We start from the raw sequence: 19678 nt of genomic DNA on the forward strand, positions 1-19678 counted from the left end.
GTCGCCGCCACCGCTGGGAGCGCGGTCGGCCTCCAGTGACTCCCCCTCGTCGTCGCCGCCGCCGCTGGGAGCGCGGTCGGCCTCCAGTGACTCCCCCTCGTCGTCGCCGCCGCCGCTGGGAGCGCGGTCGGCCTCCAGTGACTCCCCCTCGTCCTCGTCGCCGCCGCCGCTGGGAGCGCGGTCGGCCTCCAGTGATTCCTTCTCGTCCTCGTCGCCGCCGCCGCTGGGAGCGCGGTCGGCCTCCAGTGATTCCTTCTCGTCCTCGTCGCCGCCGCCGCTGGGAGCGCGGGCGGCCTCCAGTGATTCCTTCTCGTCCTCGTCGCCGCCGCCGCTGGGAGCGCGGTCGGCCTCCAGTGATTCCTTCTCGTCCTCGTCGCCGCCGCCGCTGGGAGCGCGGTCGGCCTCCCTCGTTGGGATTTTGCTTTGTGGCCCCTTGGCCTCTGCGGCCTCCTGAACTGTGTGTTTTTTGTTTTTGGATTTCCCACTGACTCCCCTGAACTGTGGACTGTTTTTTCCCCTGCTGTTTTTTGTTTTGTCATAGCTCCTGGACTGTTCCTTGTTTCGGCCCCCTGTTTTGGACATTGGAGCTCTCCGGCCTTGTGCCGTCGCTTTTTGTTTCTTCCGGTTGTTTTTTTTTTGCTTCTCGTCCCCGTGTTTTGTTCTTGTTTGGACTGTGTTGCCTCTGCTCTGCCTCATTTTGATGCCCCCTGTTGGACTGTCTCCGGCCTTGTGCCGTCGCCTTTTGTTCTGGTCCTGTGTTTTTGTTTTCTTCCTGTCCGGGTTTGCTTTGTTTTGTTCACGCCCTGTGATTTCTGTTTTGCTCCCTGTCTTTGTTTTTGTTTCGGGCCCTCCCTCCTGGTCCCCCGCCTCCCGCCCATGTCTGGTTTTGTTTCTGGTTTTTGCCGTCGGGAGCCGGCCTTTGAGGGGGGGGGTACTGTCATGTCCTGGGCCGTTGGCCCAGCGTTTTGTGTTAATAGTTTATTTCCTGAGTTTGTCCTCCCTGTATGTTTGTCATGTTCCCAGTGTTGGGACTTGTCTGCGTGTTCCTTGGTTTATCACTTCCTGTTTTATTTTGCCAATGTGATTTCCTTGTGCTTTGTGTTTAGCTTTGCTTCCCCTGTGTAATTAGTTTCATTTGCCTCACCTGTTGTTCCCTGCTGTTTCCTCTTGCCCTAATTACCCATTGTGTATTTAAGCCCTCAGTTTTCATTTGTTCTCTGTCGCGTCGTTGATGTTTTGTGCCCGCATGTTCCTGTGTTCCCTGTGCCTGCCCTTCGTCTCCCTGTGCCTCCCTTCCAAGGTTTTTGTATTTGTGTTTCCCCGTTGAAATAAATCCCCTTTTTAGTTATGTTTGCTTCTGGAGTCCTTCATGTGAGTCCTTCCTCGTCCGTTTCCTCCCCGGCCATGACAATGGTGGTCTAGAACTTCCAAACTTCTATCACTATTTCTTAGCCAATAGATTACAGTATGTTTCAAGGTGGATCAAATCAAGCCCTTTAGACAACCCATGGCTGGATCTAGAACAAACACTCTGTGGAAAAGTGAAAATGTCTGACTTACCTTTCATAAGCTCCAATATTAAACATTATAACTGCTTTAAAAGCCTTAACATAAACACCACCCTGACAGCCTGGTGGGAACTTTTAAAGATATCCCATGTAAACTGACACCCATTTGGAACAATCCAGATATATGTCAGAAAAAGACAGTACTGAATTTTTCAGCATGGCAAGAGAAAGGAATAAAGAATTTAGAACGTTATTCATGATGGGACCTTTATCTCATTTGAAGAACTTATTTCAAAATATGAAATTAGCAATAGCAAATTTCTTGAATATCAGCAATTGAGGTCCATCATACAGGGAAGGTTTAACTTAAATAATCTAAAATTAGAAATCCCTGTAATGGTAACAGATTTTCTAAATCTTTATACCCCTAAATTGTCATCAAAAATATATGTTATTGTTAAAAATTAATGATTCAGTATCCCTCCAAACTGCAAAATGGGAGCAAAATCTTTCCATCAACTTCTGGACTTCTGGACACAGATATATGTTTAACCCCTTAACTGGCAGCAAAAAAATCACCTGACAAAAACTACATAACACCCTCTGGTTATTATTGGCTCTGAACAACCTATTTCATAGCCTATTAACTGGCTGCGTCTGGTCCGCCGGCCGAATGAAGTGCATTTATATGGCAGGCTAGACCCGCCCATTTTGACTGACACCTCATTCGGCCAATCATGTTAAGAAATGGGTTTCCCAGAGCCAATAATACTCAGAGGGCGTCACGTAGCTTTGTCAGGTGATTTGGTGCAGCCAGTTACATGATTGGCCGAATGACGTGTCAATAAAAATGGGAGGGTCTAGCCTGCCATATAAAAGGGACTACAAACGGCCCGTCACCGGGCCCTTGCCAGTTAAGGGGTTAAACACTTTCAAAATGACTAAAAGTCCAAATTTACAGCTTAAACAATACAAAACTCTCCATAGAATACATCATACAGGACACAGGATGTTCTAAATGGGCCCCAGAGACACAAATATATGCACCCACTGTTCAGGCAATCAGGCTGAAAACTATATGCATGCTATTTGGTCTTGTATGCCTGTTCAGATATTCTGGCAGACAATATGTGAAGACTTATCTACATGGTTTAAATGTGATAACCCAGCTTCACCAAAACTGTGCATTTTAGGTGATGTAAGTGAATTACACATGGAAACAAATATATCACGCATAGTTCTTCCTGCTTTATGCATCGCTAAGAAAACTATTAGAGATATCTTAATTTACTAATACGTCTAGTCATAAATCAGTTTCAGATATCTGGAATGTAAGTGTGGTGAAATGGATTTTATGTTAAAACAGCCTGCCATATGCGCAGCGTTTCAACGTGATTTAAAAGTGATATAACCATCAAAATGTCTGGCTGCTGTGTGTTTGGCTATCAACATTTCTACTCTGCCGAAGTTGTACCGAATCCAATGTTTGGATTCGTGTCTGTGGTTGCAAGCCATCAAATGTATTGATAAAAATTGGACTGAGGACACGATCGGAAATGCTCACATTTGAAGTGCCTATTTTATATCAGGTAAAGTTATTTATCTACTCTGGTTATACTGGGATGTCAGGTATCTAAAGTAATCAGCATTAGCTGGTAGGCTATTTGGCTTTTAAACTGTAGTGTGGCTGGCTATTTACAGGTGAGGTATCGCTGGACTCAGAGAGTCTTGATTTTTAAATTAATATTTAATCGCACTATAGATATAGATATGCAGTGCCAGTCAAAAGTTTGAGCAGACTCACATATGAATGGTTGAGTGTGTCCAGACTTTTGACTGGAACAGTATATATATATTTTCCTTTGTAAATCAATAATATCTGCAGCTGGAAAACTCTTAGCAAGCTAGGAAAGCAATTTGACAAAGTACTCACGCTGCCATGCAGGTACAATTTGCTGTGAGGACGTAGCTCACTGAGTTGTTTACAATGACCCGAGCCTTGCGGCGATCCTGTTTCCTTATCTTTGACTTGGAAGAACTTCTGCCTTCAAGACACAAAACTCCGAGTCTGTATCATGATATTTGGACATTTGTACATGGCCGCAAACAACATATTTGTAAGCATCCAGTCACTTGTATGTGCGCAACTTCTCTCGGTTGTATACGCTGGGTTTCTCCACCAAATACACGTATATCTCCGCCCACAGATATTGAGCAACTTGCTAACGTACCACATCGATCGGAGTCGGTTGCCGGTGGTCAAAGTTAATTTTTGTATTTAGTTTTCACGATCCTTCATTGATAATTCCTTCTCGTAGATTGAAATGCTATTGAACTAGACAAAATTTTGACTAGATAAAATACCTATTTGAGATATCTCTAATTACATTCTGACTTGTCGAAATGACGTCAAATTTACCATTGAGTTGTATGGTGGCTTCAATTCAAGATACAGTGTATCACAAAAGTGAGTACACCCGTCACATGTATGCATGGGTTTATATCTTTTCATGGGACAACACTGACAAAATGACACTTTGACACAATGAAAAGTAGTCTGTGTGCAGCTTATATAACAGTCTTCATGTAGAGCAACAGTTCATCTTTTAAGATCCTCAGAGTTCTTTGCCATGAGGTGCCATGTTGGAACTTTCAGTGACCAGTATGAGAGAGTGTGAGAGCTGTACTACAAAATTGAACACACCTGCTCCCTATGCACACCTGAGACCTAGTAACACTGAGTCACGTGACATTTTGGAGGGGAAATGACAAGCAGTGCTCAATTTGGACATTTACGGGTGTAGTGTCTTAGGGGTGTACTCACTTTTGTTGCCACTGGTTTAGACATTAATGACTGTATATTGAGTTATTTTGAGGAAAGAATAAATTTACACCGTTATATAAGCTGCACACAGACTACTTTTCATTGTGTCAAAGTGTCATTTTGTCAGTGCTGTCCCATGAAAAGTTATATTTAAATATCTGCAGAAATGTGAGGGGTGTACTCACTTTTGTGATACACTGTATCTTCAACGAATTACTATCTGAAACACCTATTTCAGATATCTACAATTGAATTATGACTAGTCAGAAAGTTAATTCGAGATACTGTATCGCGTTTGTTATTCTGACTAGTCACAATTATAATTAAAGATATCTTAAATGACACCACAATTCAAGATATCTTAAATGTATTTTTAGATAGGCGATAAATAGTTTTGACTAGTGCAAATTAAATTCTAGATATCTTGAAAGCAAATAACAACTAGGCAAAACTAAATTAGAGATATCTTGAACTGTAATTTTGAGTAGTCAAAATGCCTTTTAAGATATCTCAAAATGAATTACAGATAGCTTGAATTAGACGGCTTTTCTATTTAAGATATCTTAAATTAACATTCTGACTAGTCAGAATGACATTAGATATCTTGAATTACGGAGCATTTTGGTGGAATGTTTATAGGGCAGTTTGTTAAAACAGCCTGCCATAAAATCAGAGATTCTGTGCAGATTTCTTAAGCAGTCTTTAAGTACACCATTTTCACGCTCTCCACATATTCCATACTGATGAGCTCTTTCTATATTGTTGCATTTTAGCGCCATTGCAGCCACCTGAAATTTTACACAGCACAGCAATTGTTTGGACAGCTCACTACAGCACAAGGGGGCTTACCCACAATCGCTTAATTCGGCTATCTAAAACGTAATGTTGACTAGTCATAATTACGTTTGAGATATCTTAAATTTAAATTAGGGATGTGTGACCCGTCAAATGATGAATCCCGTGACCTCATTGGAGATATCTTGAAAGGACTTTTGACTCGTCAAAATGTAATTGAAGATATCTTGAATTATTATTCTTACTAGTCAGAATGTAATTGCAGATATCTTAAATTGCCATTCTGGATAGTCAAAATGTAGTTTTGTCTAGTCAAAATGCAGTTTTAGGTATCTTAAATGCAATTATGGATAGTCAAATGGATTTTGTTAAAACGGCCTGCCATATATAACTGATGTGGATTTACTGAAGGCCAGCAACTGTAGCCTAAGGCTACATTCACACTGCAGCCAGAAGTGACCCAATTTTTTTTTTTTTGCCCTTATGCGTCCTGTATCTGATCTTTTCATGACAGTTTGAACAACAAAACTGAATTTCACAAAAAAATCAGACTTGAGCATAAATGCCTGCAGTGTGAATGTAGCTTTATTTGGCCTTCTGACGAAGAAAGCTCATGTATAGATATATACATGTATTATGTATTTACATTTCTTAAACAAAACTGCCATCTCAAATGTGTACCAAAGGTGATGGCACAGTGCCATAGTTTTGTCTACCTTTTTTTTTTTGTAGGTGATTGCAGAGTTCAAGAAAATCACAACAATCCATTTGCAGTCAATATTCTTCTCCGGGCTTGATGTTCAATCTGCAAAACTAATGAAAACGTATGCCAAAAAAGGAGTAGTTAAAGGGAGAAAAATCAAGATCATCATAGCACCCATAACCCAGGTATGATACCAATGTAAAAGATACATTACTGAAAACCTGTCTATTGTAGAAATGACTTTGAGCACCACATCCTTTGTTAAACTAGAACAATGTAAACTGTTTTGGAATGGTCTACTTTTCACATATTTCAGGCATAAATATTACTTACATGGCATCTTCAACTAGGTGTTAAAATAAAATGTTAAAATAATTCATTTTAATCATGGCGTGATGAAAGGAAAACACAAAGTAGTAAATAATAGTTAAGGAATCAGAATCGTACTCAGAATCAGGTTTATTTCAGCCAACTATGTTTACACACACAAGGAATTTGGTTCCAGTTGATGGTGTCTCTCTAGTACTATACGGTGTTACAGTATATAATTCAACTTAAATGATATACAGTATATACAATACAATACAATATACAAATACAAATCTAGGAAAGGAAGGTGCAGTGTAATTTAAGAAGATTTTCCCAGCAGTTCTAATAGTTCTCTGCAGTCTGTTCCTGTCTTGTTTTGTTGCTGCTCCAAACCATGATAGAAGAGCACAACACAGGTTCAATGATCGTGGAGTAGAACTGCCTCAACAGCTCCTGTGGTAGACCATAATTCCTCAGTTGGTGCAGAAAGTACATCCTCTGTTGGGCCTTTTTGAGAATGGAGCGGATGTTGAGCTCCCATTTCAGGTCCTGAGAGATGGTGGTTCCCAGAAACTTGAAGGTCTCCACAGTTATCACAGTTACAGTGAGGGGAATCACTGATGAAGAGCATCTCCTAAAGTCTACTGTCATCTCCACAGTCTTAAGCGTGTTTAGCTCCAGATGGTTCTGACTGCACCAAAGCACCAGCCCTTCAACCTCCTGCTGATATGCAGACTCATCACCATCATGTATTAGTCCGATGACTGTTGTGTCATCCACAAACTTAAGTAATTTAACAGTCGGGTCTTTCGATGTGCAGTCGTTGGTATAGAGGGAGAAGAGCAGTGGGGACAGGAGACATCCTTGTGGAGCTCCAGTGCTGATTGACAGTGTATCTGAAGTGATTTCCCCCAGCCTCACTTGCTGTGTTCTGTCCGTTCGGAAGCCGGTGATCCACTGACAGATGGCAGGAGGTAAAGTAAGCTTAGAGAGTTTGGAGGAGAGGATATCAGGTTTTATGGTGTTAAACACAGAGCTGAAGTCAACAAACAGGATCCTAGCATATGTCCCTGGGCTGTCAAGGTGTTGTAGGATGTAGTGCAGTCCCATGTTAACAGCATCATCCACTGACCTGTTTGCTTGGTAGGCAAACTGCAGAGGGTCCAGTAGGTGTCCTGTGATATTCTTCAGGTAAGCCAACACCAGATGTTCAAAGGACTTCATTGCCTCACACGTCAGTGCAACAGGCCTGTAGTCATTTAGTCCTGTGATGGAGGGTTTCTTGGGTACTGGGATGATGGTGGATTTTTTGAAGCAGGAGGGGACTTCATGCAGTTCTAAGGGTTTATTGACGATCTGCGTGAAGACCGGAGCTAACTGGTTAGCGCAGGTTTTGAGGCAGGAGGGAGGGACACCATCTGGACCTGGTGCACAGTAAAAATTCCAGTGTTAATTTCACACCCACAGTGTTAATTTCAACACCGACAAAGTGTCTATATGTGTCCACACTACCTGGTGTTAAAATAACATTTGTGAAAGTGTTAAAAGATTGACACCCATTTTTTTGTTAAATTAACACCAGACATTGTTTACTATTCAACAATACCAGGTGTCACATTAACATTACAGTGGTGTTGGTGTTAAAACGTAATGTTAAAAGTAACACCAGTATAGTGTTACTCACAAAACAAAATGTGGTGTTAAAAAGGTAAATTATGCACACCACAAGGTGTCAATACAAACCAAATCCAGTGGAAAAATATATAATAAATATTCAAAACATTACACAGAAATGGAAAGTTTAACTTTTATTAAACCCATTTAAATATTAAAGACCTTCAATGCACAGCTCATATAAAACAGCAGCGGGGCACAATATATGTTATTTCATCACTGTCAGCTGAAAACTGCCTGTCGTAAGGCTGATAATATATCAGATCAGAGATACAGATAACAGCAAACACATCATCCACAATCTCTATTCTGAAAGCATTCAGATGATCATCAAATACTCTGTAATGACTTTAGCAGTCAAAAGAAATGCTTCATCATCCTTGACTATGATGTTAACAATTTTTTGAAAAACAGGCATTTCATTTTCAGTACTTGTACAGACAATCATTCCAATATGGTATTCTGTTCCAAAGTTTTTCACCCATGAAGCTGTGGATACACAAGGCACATTCAACCTGGGGCAAGACCTTAAGACCTCACTGAAATCTAGTTCACTTATTGGGTAATCTTTAAGAGGACCAAACTGAAACCTTTGAAAGTAAAAATTCTCCCAATGAAAAGCCAGCTGCCTCTGGTGCTTCTTTACCAGTGTTTTGGTTATGTTCTTAAAGTTCTTCACAGATTTCTTGAAGAAATTGTGTTTACCTTCAAATCTCATACACCACACATGGATGAGTGGTCCTATTTTTCTGATGCATCTGGGGTAATGAATCATCAGATGATGTTTTGGAATCAGCTTCTTGTCTGTAAATACAGACTTAAAGAGTTTATGATGGTCAGAAATCAAATGCTTTAAGAAATAAGTCATACCATCTGTGATTTTTGGTGAGAACACAATATTGACGATTTGAATCAAGAGAAGAATTACCCTCCAGTAGCTGTTATTCCTATTAATTATATCTCCAAAAATCAAGGGTGTATTGTGTAAGAGGCACCATGACTGAATAGCATTGAGGCCAAGGTCATTGCTACCATCAATTTTGACTGCACTAGGTCTGTTGTTTCTCTCAAGGTATCCATAGTTAAAGCTCTGTATCCTTTCTGAAAGGGTGTTTAAATCTATGGAAGTCCTAACCATGTACTGAAAAAGAAGCTGAAGTTCATACTGCACAACACCTTCCAAAAGGTCATGCATAATATCAACTGCGTAATTGTTTGAACAATGAAAATACTGCAGTGCATTAAGAGGACATTCTCTTTTTACACCAAAAGAATGGACAAGAATGGGATTTTGTGCCACAGCATTGAAATGTTCTGAATAGAGCTCTTTTGTGCGAAAAATTAGGTCTTGGTCATCCTCACTGAATACTGACTGAAGCTTTGTTTTATCAGTTAAACAAAATCGACAACAGTAAGTTGCACTGAACGATTCAACCAAGCCAAAAAGGCTATGCAATGCCAAATTATCACCAGTAACCTGAACAATTGAACCCCTTAATGGTGTATCAGAAAATGGGACCTTAATACCTTCTGTCTCGAGACATTTCAAGTCATTAACAAGAGGCTGCAAGACTGGACCAAAACCGTACTTCTTTAAGTCCTCGGCATGGAAAAGAGAAACTAGATGAATGTTCATCAAAACTGAATTGAGTTTAGCTGGCAAATTTCTTAAAATAAAATAAATACAGCCAAGTTTATGTGAACCCCTTTTGGGTCCCAGTGGATTTGCCGTTTCAAAATCATCGTAATACAGCTGTATTTGGAGTGCATGTTCTTGCTCTGAAAATAATGAGTGATTTCTGAGATAGGAACCATCATTGATGTCTCTATATATCCCATCTTCATGACACTTTACCTGTTGAAAGCAGGTACTGAGTTCTTGGTTGGTGAACAATGAATCAAGAGTTCCTAAAATAGGTACATACATAAATTTGTCATTAACAGGAATTTGACTGTATACACCTGTGGTTTTATCCAAACGTGTATCATAACGTACTCCAAGAACATGCTCTACTGGTTCAACAATTTACCATTTTTTTTCAAAATACTTTTGCCTCTTTCTTTCAGTGTTAAGGTGTGTGAATGGATTTTCTATGTTCTCAAAACATTCTCTGACTTTGTTTAAGGTTTGTTCATTCACCTCAGATGAAAGACACTTAAGAACGGCATCTTGTGCTTGAATATGAACATCATTAACAACCTCCTCCATTGAACAAGTTAAAGACTGCACAATATTTTCAGAAACTCCAGCTGCTTGAACTTGGGCAATAACAGAGCTACACATATCCATTAACTGCTTCTTTTTAGCATGACTTTGTTGACCAACAGAAGAGCTACTCAATGGGTCATGAGCAGAAACATCATCTGTCTCAACACTATCTGTACCAACATTGCCCTTATAAACAGAATCTGTGGCAAATGTGTCTCCATGTGCTTTCAGCAAGTGCTTCTTGAACCCAGAATACGTGTAAAAAACAGATGAACAGCCATGTTCCCCACATTTCAAACGCAATTTGTGCCCTGGATACAAAGCATGACTAAATTTCAAATGCTGGAAAAGAGTTGAACAATTTCTGTGCTGAACCTTACAAATGTAACATGTTAGCATATTCAAGTGTTGTTAATCCTCACTCTAATTTCCTTGACTCTGGGGCTCTCCTTTGTTGTTGCAACATCAATGCCATAAACCGTTGTTTGGATGAATGTGTAGAAGTTGAGGAGGGTTGCATCATAGGACACAGCAAACACAAAGTGTGCCTTAAACAGTTCATCGAAGGCAGCCACTGCAGTCTGTGCCACACAGGGAATGGGCTTCTGATCCAGGATGATGTAGAATTTCTGTATCCTGCTCTTCTTTTCTCCAACGCAGAGGAGGAAGGGCTGTGCAGATCCAACTTTGGCAAGGAAGGTCGCCATGCTTGTCCCCACCTAAGATTGAGAGACAGCATGTTAGAAATGATTGCTCTTATTCCCTCACAAGCAACAAATTAAGGACATTTTATTATTTGGTTTTTTTTTTTGGGGGGGGGGGGGGCACAGTGGTTAGCACTGCTGCCTCAGTTAGAATACCATCTGGAAGGCCTGGGTTTGATTCCACCTTGGCCCAGGCCCCTCCCTCTCTCCCTGTGTGGAGTTTGCATGTTCTCCCCGTGTCTGCGTGGGTTTCCTCCGGGTACTCCGGTTTCCTCCCACAGTCCAAACACATGCACTTACTGGGGTTAGGTTAATTGGAAACTCTAAATTACCCATAGGTGTGAATGTGAGTGTGGATGTTGTCTGTCTCCCTGTTTTGGCCCTGCAACAGGCTGGCGACCTGTACAGGGTGTACCCTGCCTCTCGCCCTATGTCAGCTGGGATAGACTCCAGCCCCTCCCCCCCCGCAACCCTGAATAGGATAAGCAGAAGTGAATGGATGGGTGGATATTTCACTTTTTAAATTTAGTTTTAGAAAAGTGAGACCTATTTACTGTAAGTGAAGCAAAGTAATTCATGCCAAAAACATACCTTCATGAACTTGATAACACGGTCAGCAGCCTCAGGTGCACTAATTTTTCCCTGTCTTTTCCCCTTCGCGGTTGGAGGCAAGAGATGAACCAGCAGGAGAATAGCTGCCAGGTCACTATCCCATTCTAATGAAATAACACACACCATCTTAAGAATCACAGCATGCAAATGCATATGTAGAGAGATCTATTAATACCTACCATAATCACTTGATTCCTCCTGAGTGGACAGAAGGTCATCCAGATGAGCACTCTGTCGAAGGCTTTTGCTGACAGTGGTGACCCTCGGTTTATAGAATGTTGGCCATCTTGCGATGAACTTCCCCGAGATGTCTTCTCCAAAGAGCATGATGAAGTCCTGCTCAATCTAGCACAGAGAAAAAAAATGCCATCACAATCCAATTCAACAAATCAATCAGTTAATTAAATCTGTCTGAGTTTCTTACTAAGCCTGGTGTATCCAAGAATCTTGGGAAGTGATCCAAGATGAGTGATGACTGGTCCAGATCATGAAGCATATTCTGTCTATGCTTAAATGTTGCCTTCATTTTCTCCCTGACAACTTCCTGGTCTGATGAATGTTTCATCATGGACATTGCTTCTTTGCATCCATCACCAAACAGCTGTTCAGATGTTAAGGTCTCCCTCAGAGTTCTCGGACCGCCTTGATGAGCAGACTTGGAGCTCCTCTTGAAGTCACTTGCAGTGTTACGCTGAACTGTTTTCAATCGATAGGCCAGATAGCCCTGTCCACTGAGAGGATCATAGTAATGCTCCTATCACAGAACAGAACAGACAAGACAAACTGTCTATTACATTCCATTCAAAAGGACAATTACAGCTGGGCTGCAACGGTTAATCGACACCCCCCCCCCCCCCCCCCCCCCAAAATTAATAAAAGTCCAAACAGATTTTGACCCAAGAAGAGAACATTCAGGGTTCCTGCAAATTAATACTCACATAGCCAGTCGGTGAGCCATTATCTTTCAAACTGGGGAAGAGGGTGACAATTCCCAGGGCGTAGGTAATGCGAATGTTGACAGGAGGGACTCTCCTAAAAAACAATTCAATAAAAATATTGCCATTTCACATAGGGATTAAACAAACACACCAACTGTGCAAAGGGTTATGAATAGAAATTATATATTTAATGTATTCAATAAGTAAACTTAAAACCTCTTAAGCCCCTTCTCAGCAATTACAAACTATTTGAATAATCATTATGTTAATTGTTTTTCAAATAATTCTGACATTTCTGTGGATTTCATACATGTATGTGTTTAACTAAGATGAAATTACAGTGCAACCAGTTGAAAAAATAAAGGTTAAATTCCGCCCCCATACAGATGGCTGAGACTTATTGATTACATACCCATGACTTTCAATCATATCCGCCACTAAAATGTTGACAAGTTTCTTTCTTGTTGGATCAGAGAGACTTCTGGTCTTGTTGTACTCTTTTATTACATCTTCTCCTCCTGGTTTTTGGTGCAGAGCTACATAGACAATCTGCAACAGATTTCACATGTCATCCTGCTATGAATTTTAAAAATGGATCAACGTTCTATTTCCAACCTTGAACCAACTCACATTTTTTGCCATCTCACTGTCAGGTGGTCCTTCAACCAGTCGTCTTCTCTGTGCTTTGGTGTTCTCTGTAATCACTGTAGAAGATGAGCTTGCTGAGCTTGGAGACTCGACTGACGAGAATGAGCCATCTTCAGAACTGAAGGAAGCATCTGTGACCTCACTCTGATCAACAGGGGCCACTGTATAAAATTTAGAAACTTCATTAGTAAACAAATTAAAATAACTTTCGCTTTATATATATTTTTAAATGCATTAGAAGTAACACTTGTTTTAATGCTTTTATGTCTTACCAAAGCGCTCAGTGACTACTTTGAAAGATACTGTAGCAGACCTCAGGAGTTCATCAAAAATATCAGCATCCACATCGACTCCAGATGAGTCCTTCAGGTCTACAGAGACTCCACTTGCCAAGTTGAATTTAGCATGAACTGGAAGGGAACAAAAATACTCATCTTAACCTGCTAATTTAAAACATGGTTAGAACTGTAAAGGGACAATCACATTTATATCCATCCATCCATCCATCCATTCACTTCCGCTTATCCTGTTCAGGGTCGCGGGGGGGCTGGAGCCTATCCCAGCTGTCATAGGGCGAGAGGCAGGGTACACCCTGTACAGGTCGCCAGCCTGTCGCAGGGCCAACACAGAGAGACAAACAACCTTTCACACTCACATTCACACTCACATTCACACCTATGGGCAATTTAGATCAGCCAATGAACCTAACCCCAGTAAGTGCATGTCTTTGGAATGTGGGAGGAAACCGGAGTACCCGGAGGAAACCCACGCAAGCACGGGGAGAACATGCAAACTCCACACAGAGAGAGGGAGAGGCCTGGGCCAAGGTGGAATCGAACCCAGGCCTTCCAGATGGTATTCTAACTGTGAGGCAGCAGTGCTAACCACTGCGCCACCGTGCTGCCCAATCACATTTATAATTAAAATATATTTCAAATAACATTTTCAGACAATGAGCTGCTGGTTAAAATAGTAAATTTTATCATGAAGTGTTGCCTCTATTGTTGAACACAGTTCACCAAAATTTTACATAACCATTTTTATGAACAATAATGAATGAATTATTACTCCAACAAAGCTCATTACTTCAATAAAGAGAGGGGAATTAATAAACAGGCTGGACATGAGGAACACATAGATGGGCCTAAATCTTTCTACTAAGAATTGTTAGACAAATCCACATCTTCTTTTTTGGGCAACATAAATTATCCCTGTCCAAGTTTTGACATGCCATCCTCCAAACCAATAATTATTTATGCAGTGACCACATTTTATCCTTTAGGTCCAACATGCAATTACACTTAGCAGAACCCACCAACATATTTTGAAATTGGTTAAGAGTTGTTCATTTTTCAACTCCATTACATGACTTCCCAGAGTTTATGTCGCAGACTGTTGGCAAAGGCACGGCACTGGTGCTGATTAAAATGCAGATTCCTAAAGGCCAAAAACTATCTTTATGATGGGGAAAGACATTTGAGTTAGAAAAACTAAGCTTGCTTTATTTTATGGCAGCTGCCATATCAACATAATTAGCACTGAACTTACCCTCTTGAATGAATTTCAAGTAATCATAGCAGTCATCTGTCACTGGCACCCGAACCCATTTCTGGACTGCCTGATGCTCCACCTGCACCAGCATTTCTCCAGAACAAAAATGGACACATTCCAAGCTTTGACAACACATTACAGATATTTTAAAGAAGCACTGGTGCTGAAAACTAATGTTTGACTATAGCTTTCTGAACACAAGTAGCGCTGCAACTATGGATTATTTTTGTAATCAAGTATTTTATTGATTACTTCATCCATTAATCAAGTAATCGGATAAGAAATTATTTTTCATATTAACAGTTCATCTGCATATTTTAACTTCCATACTGCTCATTTTTCTCTGTCTCTGTAAGTCTGTAACTGTGTTTACAGGAACAAGCCCTGCTGTTTTGGACTAGAAAAACGTTTCCTTTCAGGCCACCTGAGCTCACCATCTCAGTAATGGCTGCGCAAGTGCAGACAGCAATTAAAACACCTGCTGAAAATAAAAAAAAAAAAAAAAAAGAAACTAACATTCTCTGCACAGCAAGTACAACGCACATGCGCACACCCACAGCACAGCGCAGTGGGGGCGTGGAAAAACCTGTCAGCGAATATCCACTCCAGTTAAAGGGTCCCTAATGTGAATGAAATGCTCCGCTTACACGGAGACACCTAAGCTGCAGCATTAAAAGGAAACATCGAAGCAACAAATTTGTATCGAAGATTTTTAGGATTATTTGAGTTACTCGAGGAATTGTTGCAGCCCTAAATTTTGCATTAAATGTTCAATTTGTGTATCAAAATACATGAAGGTTGGTATTTACCTTTCATGCTTTGATTTTTTTTTTTTTAAATAGAAAGCCTGAAATTTTCCTTTGCTCTTCCCTTTTCCTCTAACTTATCCCGTTTATGCCGGTTGTCATTTTGATTTCTGTAGCCCACGAAATCAAGTGTGCGCACACCCGTTGTGAATGAAACTGCCCCTGCTCTGTGGTAGATGGCAAATTTTGTTTAAATGATATAAGCGCAAACGGCGATGATAGCGAGCTAGCCCAGACGGAGTCAGCTCCTGTTTGTTAAATGCAATGACAGCAGAGGTCCAAAAGTAAAACTATGAAATCCTCAGCCGTGCGCGAGGGCGCCTCAGCAAGGTTCAGAGCCTGGCGATCAATGGCTAGCTAGCATGGTTTTTGGAGGGAACGTCCCCCACGTCCTCTTGAAGGCTCATTAGCAGTTTGTATTGCTAGCTTTGTAAATGCACACATCGACAATATTTAAGGCCATACCGCCAGACGTGTCATATTTACGCTGTAAAATGACTACTAGAACTGACCAAATATAACATTAGAATTCAAATTTACCGCTCCCTAGATTTGGTAAAATGGCGGGACCTTGAATTTGGTGAACTTTCCATTCAAAATAGGTTAAATATAGTATATTTTTTGATGTCACAAACTAAAAAGCACATTTCTATCAAAACATCAAGTCTGGACATTTAGCTTACCTTTAGGAAGTAATTTTGTCTTCTGCGGGTTAAAAGAAACGGTAATGTCCGACCGAGCGACTGCTGGAAACCGACAGAAAGCAGACGGCACTTTGCAGCCGTAAAGCGAAGGCGTGGCTTAAGCAACACCAACTAATTAACGCTTGAATTTAACAACTTAAATATGTAAGAACTTACACCGGCAGTGTTATTTTACAGCTGTGTGTTGTTAATACAACACCAACACTTTTTATTTAACACTACACCTAAGATTTTAACACTGGCATTTTTACTGTGTGCCTTCCTGATCTTTTGTCACTTGAAGAGCTGTCTCACCTCCTCTTCATGTATTGTCATTCCAGTAGATCATGGGATCCTCACATCCAGGTCTCGAGAGCCAGTGTCCTGCAGGTTTTAGATGTGTCTCTGCTTCAACACACCGTTTCAAAATGAAAATGGCGTTGTTTTGATGCATTTCGGCCTTACGTTTACACGACAACGGTGTCGTTTTGATGCGTTTCGCCCTTCCATTTACACAACAACGGAGTGAAAACGACGTGTTTTGGAAACGCATCATAAATTCAAAAGTTAAAAGTTACTACTGAGTCAGCACTCACTTTTGGCTGTCCCAGTTCAGGCTTAAAAATGAAAATAAAGCTTGCTGTGGTATGATCTGAACACATATATATACATAACTGAAAGACAAGTCCTTTAAGTCCTTTTTTGAAACTGGTCAATAAATATTGAAAGTCTTTTAATAATTATTTACCTGCCCCAAGGTGTGATTTAAATCATTTAATCATAACAAAAATGTAGGCATAATTTGCAATACCATATCAACAAATAAATGGTATCATAAATCCAGATAAACAAAGGAAATTTGATAGACTGTAAATGAGATAGTGAGTTTAACAGGTTCCGTAGAGAGAAGGAAGAAAGCTTTTGGGGGGGGTGGGGGTAGTAGTTAAATAATTCACCTCTATGACAAAAAGCAGTGATCAGAGAGCTGTAAGAGCTTGTGATGGAGATACAGAAAGGAGCTGAGCTCTGTTTTCCACAACTCCTCAACACTTCCTGCAGGAAGCCGACACTTCACTGGTCCAAAGCTGTGCTCCTGAACATTGTGCTGTGCTTCATCTCTCTAATCACTGCTGGACTAAACCTTCTCGTCATCATCTCAGTCTCTCACTTCAGGCAGAGATTAACTTTTCATTTTAAACTACAGTTTATGTTGTAGAAATGCGAGAACTTAGATTTACATCATATTAACTACTGATGAAAGAATTAAGTGATTTTTGCACATCTTGGTGTATTTTAATGATGACTATAGGGTTTATGTGCCTAGACTGTATCATGCCTCACTAGTGCAAAATTTTCACTGAACAGCTTTTGAAATGATCAGTGTTACATCATTGGAAATGGACATGAATGTATTAAGTCCAACAAGTCTTAGCTCAAATTACACTTGAAGTGTTGAATGAAGTGAATTTGACAAATTCTTTTTGTCTTTTAGCCATAATTATTTTCATTTCCCTAGAACTAATTATGTCTTAATATTGGAACTTTTTAATGGAATTTTCACTGAAGGCAGTTTGATATTATTAATGTGTAATATGTTCTTTTCTTGTCTCCCCGCAGGCAGCTCCACACACCCACAAACATCCTCCTCCTCTCTCTGGCAGTTTCAGACTTTCTCATGGGTTTCCTGTTGTTACCATCAGAAATCATTAGATACACAACCTGCTGGGTACTTGGTGATGTTATGTGTTCCATTTATACTTATCTGACAGCCAGTCTTTTCTGTGCTTCAACTGGTACCATTGTCCTTATATCAGCTGACCGCTATGTAGCTATTTGTGACCCTCTACATTACCCCACCAGAATCACTGTGGCGAGAGTCAAACTCAGTGTTTGTCTGTGTTGGTTTTATTCAACTTTCTACAGCAGTATTCATACAAAGGATGTACTGATTGAACCAGGCAGGTATAATTCCTGCTATGGAGAGTGTGTATTTGTCATCAGTAAAATTGCAGGGATTGTTGACCTTGTTTTATCCTTTATTGTTCCAGTTACTGTCATCGTAGTTCTGTATATGAGAGTGTTTGTGGTGGCTGTGTCTCAGGCTCGTGCCATGCGCTCTCATGTTACAGCTGTCACACTTCAGCGTTCACTGAATCAAAAAGAGCTGAAAGCAGCCAGGACTCTTGGGGTTCTTGTAGTTGTGTTTCTCACATGCTACTGTCCATTTTACTGCTACTTTCTTCTTAAAGAAAATGTGGTTAATGATTCATCTATATTTTCTTTGATCATTGTCTTTTATTTTAACTCTTGTCTAAACCCACTGATATACTCCCTGTTTTACCCCTGGTTTAGAAATGCTGTCAAAATTATCATCACTCTGAAGATCTTGAAGCATGACAGCAGTGAGTCAAACATACTATAAAAAGATTCAAAGCTGCTCCACTAAGATTTCGAATTAGTAAACACTGTAACACACTGTAAACCTGAATAAGTTGAATCTACTTAAAAAAAAAAAAAATCAAGGTAACTCATTGCCTTAAATTTTTTAAGTAATGAAGCATTAGTTGAATAAGTGCAGTGGACTATGTTCAGTTGAGGCCCTTTTGGAATGGAATAAAAGATTTAAGTTGAATGTACTAATAACAGAGTTTCAGTAACTGAAGATACTTAGTTTAAGAAATCATTCACAACCCATTTATTTAACTCAGTTTGTTAAGTAATCATTACTTTATTACCGATTGAACTAAATTGTATATTCTAATTAACCAAATTTACCTTTTATAGTTATTAAAAATCAAAATATGTAACAACAGTCCATTCGTCCATTTTCTTCTGCTTATCCTGTTCAGGGTCCTGGGGGGGAGGGGGCTGGAACCTATCCCAGCTATCATAGGGCGAGAGGCAGGTACACCCCATACAGGTCACCCGCCTGTTGCAGGGCTAACACAGAGAGACAGACAACCACTCATACTCACATTCACACCTATGGGCAATTTAGAGTGACCAATTAACCTAACCCCAGTAACTGCATGTCTTTGGACTGTGCGAGGAAACTGGAGGAAACCCACACTGACACAGGGAGAACATGCAAACTCTACACAGCGAGAGGCGCAGCCTTCTAGATGTTATTCCAGCTGTGAGGCAGCAGTGCTAACCACAATGCTGCCCAGTAACAAATATTTTTTACAATGTTGAACTGTGTCTGTTTAAATTTGGTAAATGAACAAACATGATAAAACTCAGCCCTGCTGAACACTGGTACATTAGCATTTACAAATTACATTTGTCCAGGGAACAATAAAGAACTGTACAAGTAGAGAACCAGAGGATGAAGAAAAAACAAACAAAAAGGCCAAATATCTAGTCTTTCCTCCACCTCCTCTCACACCCCACCTCCCTTCCTTCTCTCCTGTCTCTGCTCTGTCACACAATGTTCAACACTCATCAATCCAGTCTCTTAAAACTGGTATAAACTAGATTTTTAGCGGGTGCAAAACCTGATGATATTAAGTTGTTTGAATTCAAACATATAAATACAATAAGATAGACCATTAAAAAGTACAGTCTACTCAGAATCAGTAATTAATGTTGCAAAACGACAGATGTTTAAGTAATAGAAACAGTTTATTTCAGTAGGAGCTTTGTTTGTACTTAAAAACACAATTACAATAAAAAAAGGGACATAAAACAGTTCAGCTTACTCAGCAAAAACAA

The 19678-nt window shown here is 40.3% G+C and overlaps 2 protein-coding genes across 2 annotated transcripts; one reads left to right on the top strand and one right to left on the bottom strand.

Annotated features, from left to right (window-relative positions):
- Positions 1-10389: 10389 nt before the first annotated feature.
- On the bottom strand, positions 10390-14566 carry LOC115800210 (uncharacterized). Its single transcript, XM_030757457.1, has 9 exons — positions 14473-14566; positions 13197-13334; positions 12907-13085; positions 12689-12825; positions 12277-12370; positions 11763-12092; positions 11518-11683; positions 11318-11442; positions 10390-10741 (listed from the first exon to the last, which is right to left on the bottom strand). The coding sequence occupies exons 1-9, from the start codon at positions 14564-14566 to the stop codon at positions 10424-10426; spliced, it is 1581 nt and encodes a 526-aa protein (XP_030613317.1). The 3' UTR covers positions 10390-10423.
- Positions 14567-16964: 2398 nt separating this feature from the next.
- On the top strand, positions 16965-18386 carry LOC115801301 (trace amine-associated receptor 13c-like). The gene is made up of 2 exons (XM_030759081.1): positions 16965-17137; positions 17582-18386. Exons 1-2 carry the CDS (start codon positions 16965-16967, stop codon positions 18384-18386), a joined length of 978 nt encoding a protein of 325 aa, XP_030614941.1.
- Positions 18387-19678: the final 1292 nt, after the last annotated feature.

Source organism: Archocentrus centrarchus, chromosome 21, assembly GCF_007364275.1.
Source record: "Archocentrus centrarchus isolate MPI-CPG fArcCen1 chromosome 21, fArcCen1, whole genome shotgun sequence".
NCBI classification, from domain to species: domain Eukaryota; kingdom Metazoa; phylum Chordata; class Actinopteri; order Cichliformes; family Cichlidae; genus Archocentrus; species Archocentrus centrarchus.

Coding starts and splice junctions, on each gene's coding strand:
- LOC115800210 (XM_030757457.1), bottom strand. CDS start 14,566: ATGCTGGTGCAGGTGGAGCATCAGGCAGTCCAGAAATGGGTTCGGGTG. Junction 13,086..13,196: donor AGTAGTCACTGAGCGCTTTG/GTAAGACATAAA, acceptor AATTTTATACAG/TGGCCCCTGTTGATCAGAGT. Junction 11,684..11,762: donor TCTTGGATACACCAGGCTTA/GTAAGAAACTCA, acceptor TCTCTGTGCTAG/ATTGAGCAGGACTTCATCAT.
- LOC115801301 (XM_030759081.1), top strand. CDS start 16,965: ATGGAGATACAGAAAGGAGCTGAGCTCTGTTTTCCACAACTCCTCAAC. Junction 17,138..17,581: donor ATCTCAGTCTCTCACTTCAG/GCAGAGATTAAC, acceptor GTCTCCCCGCAG/GCAGCTCCACACACCCACAA.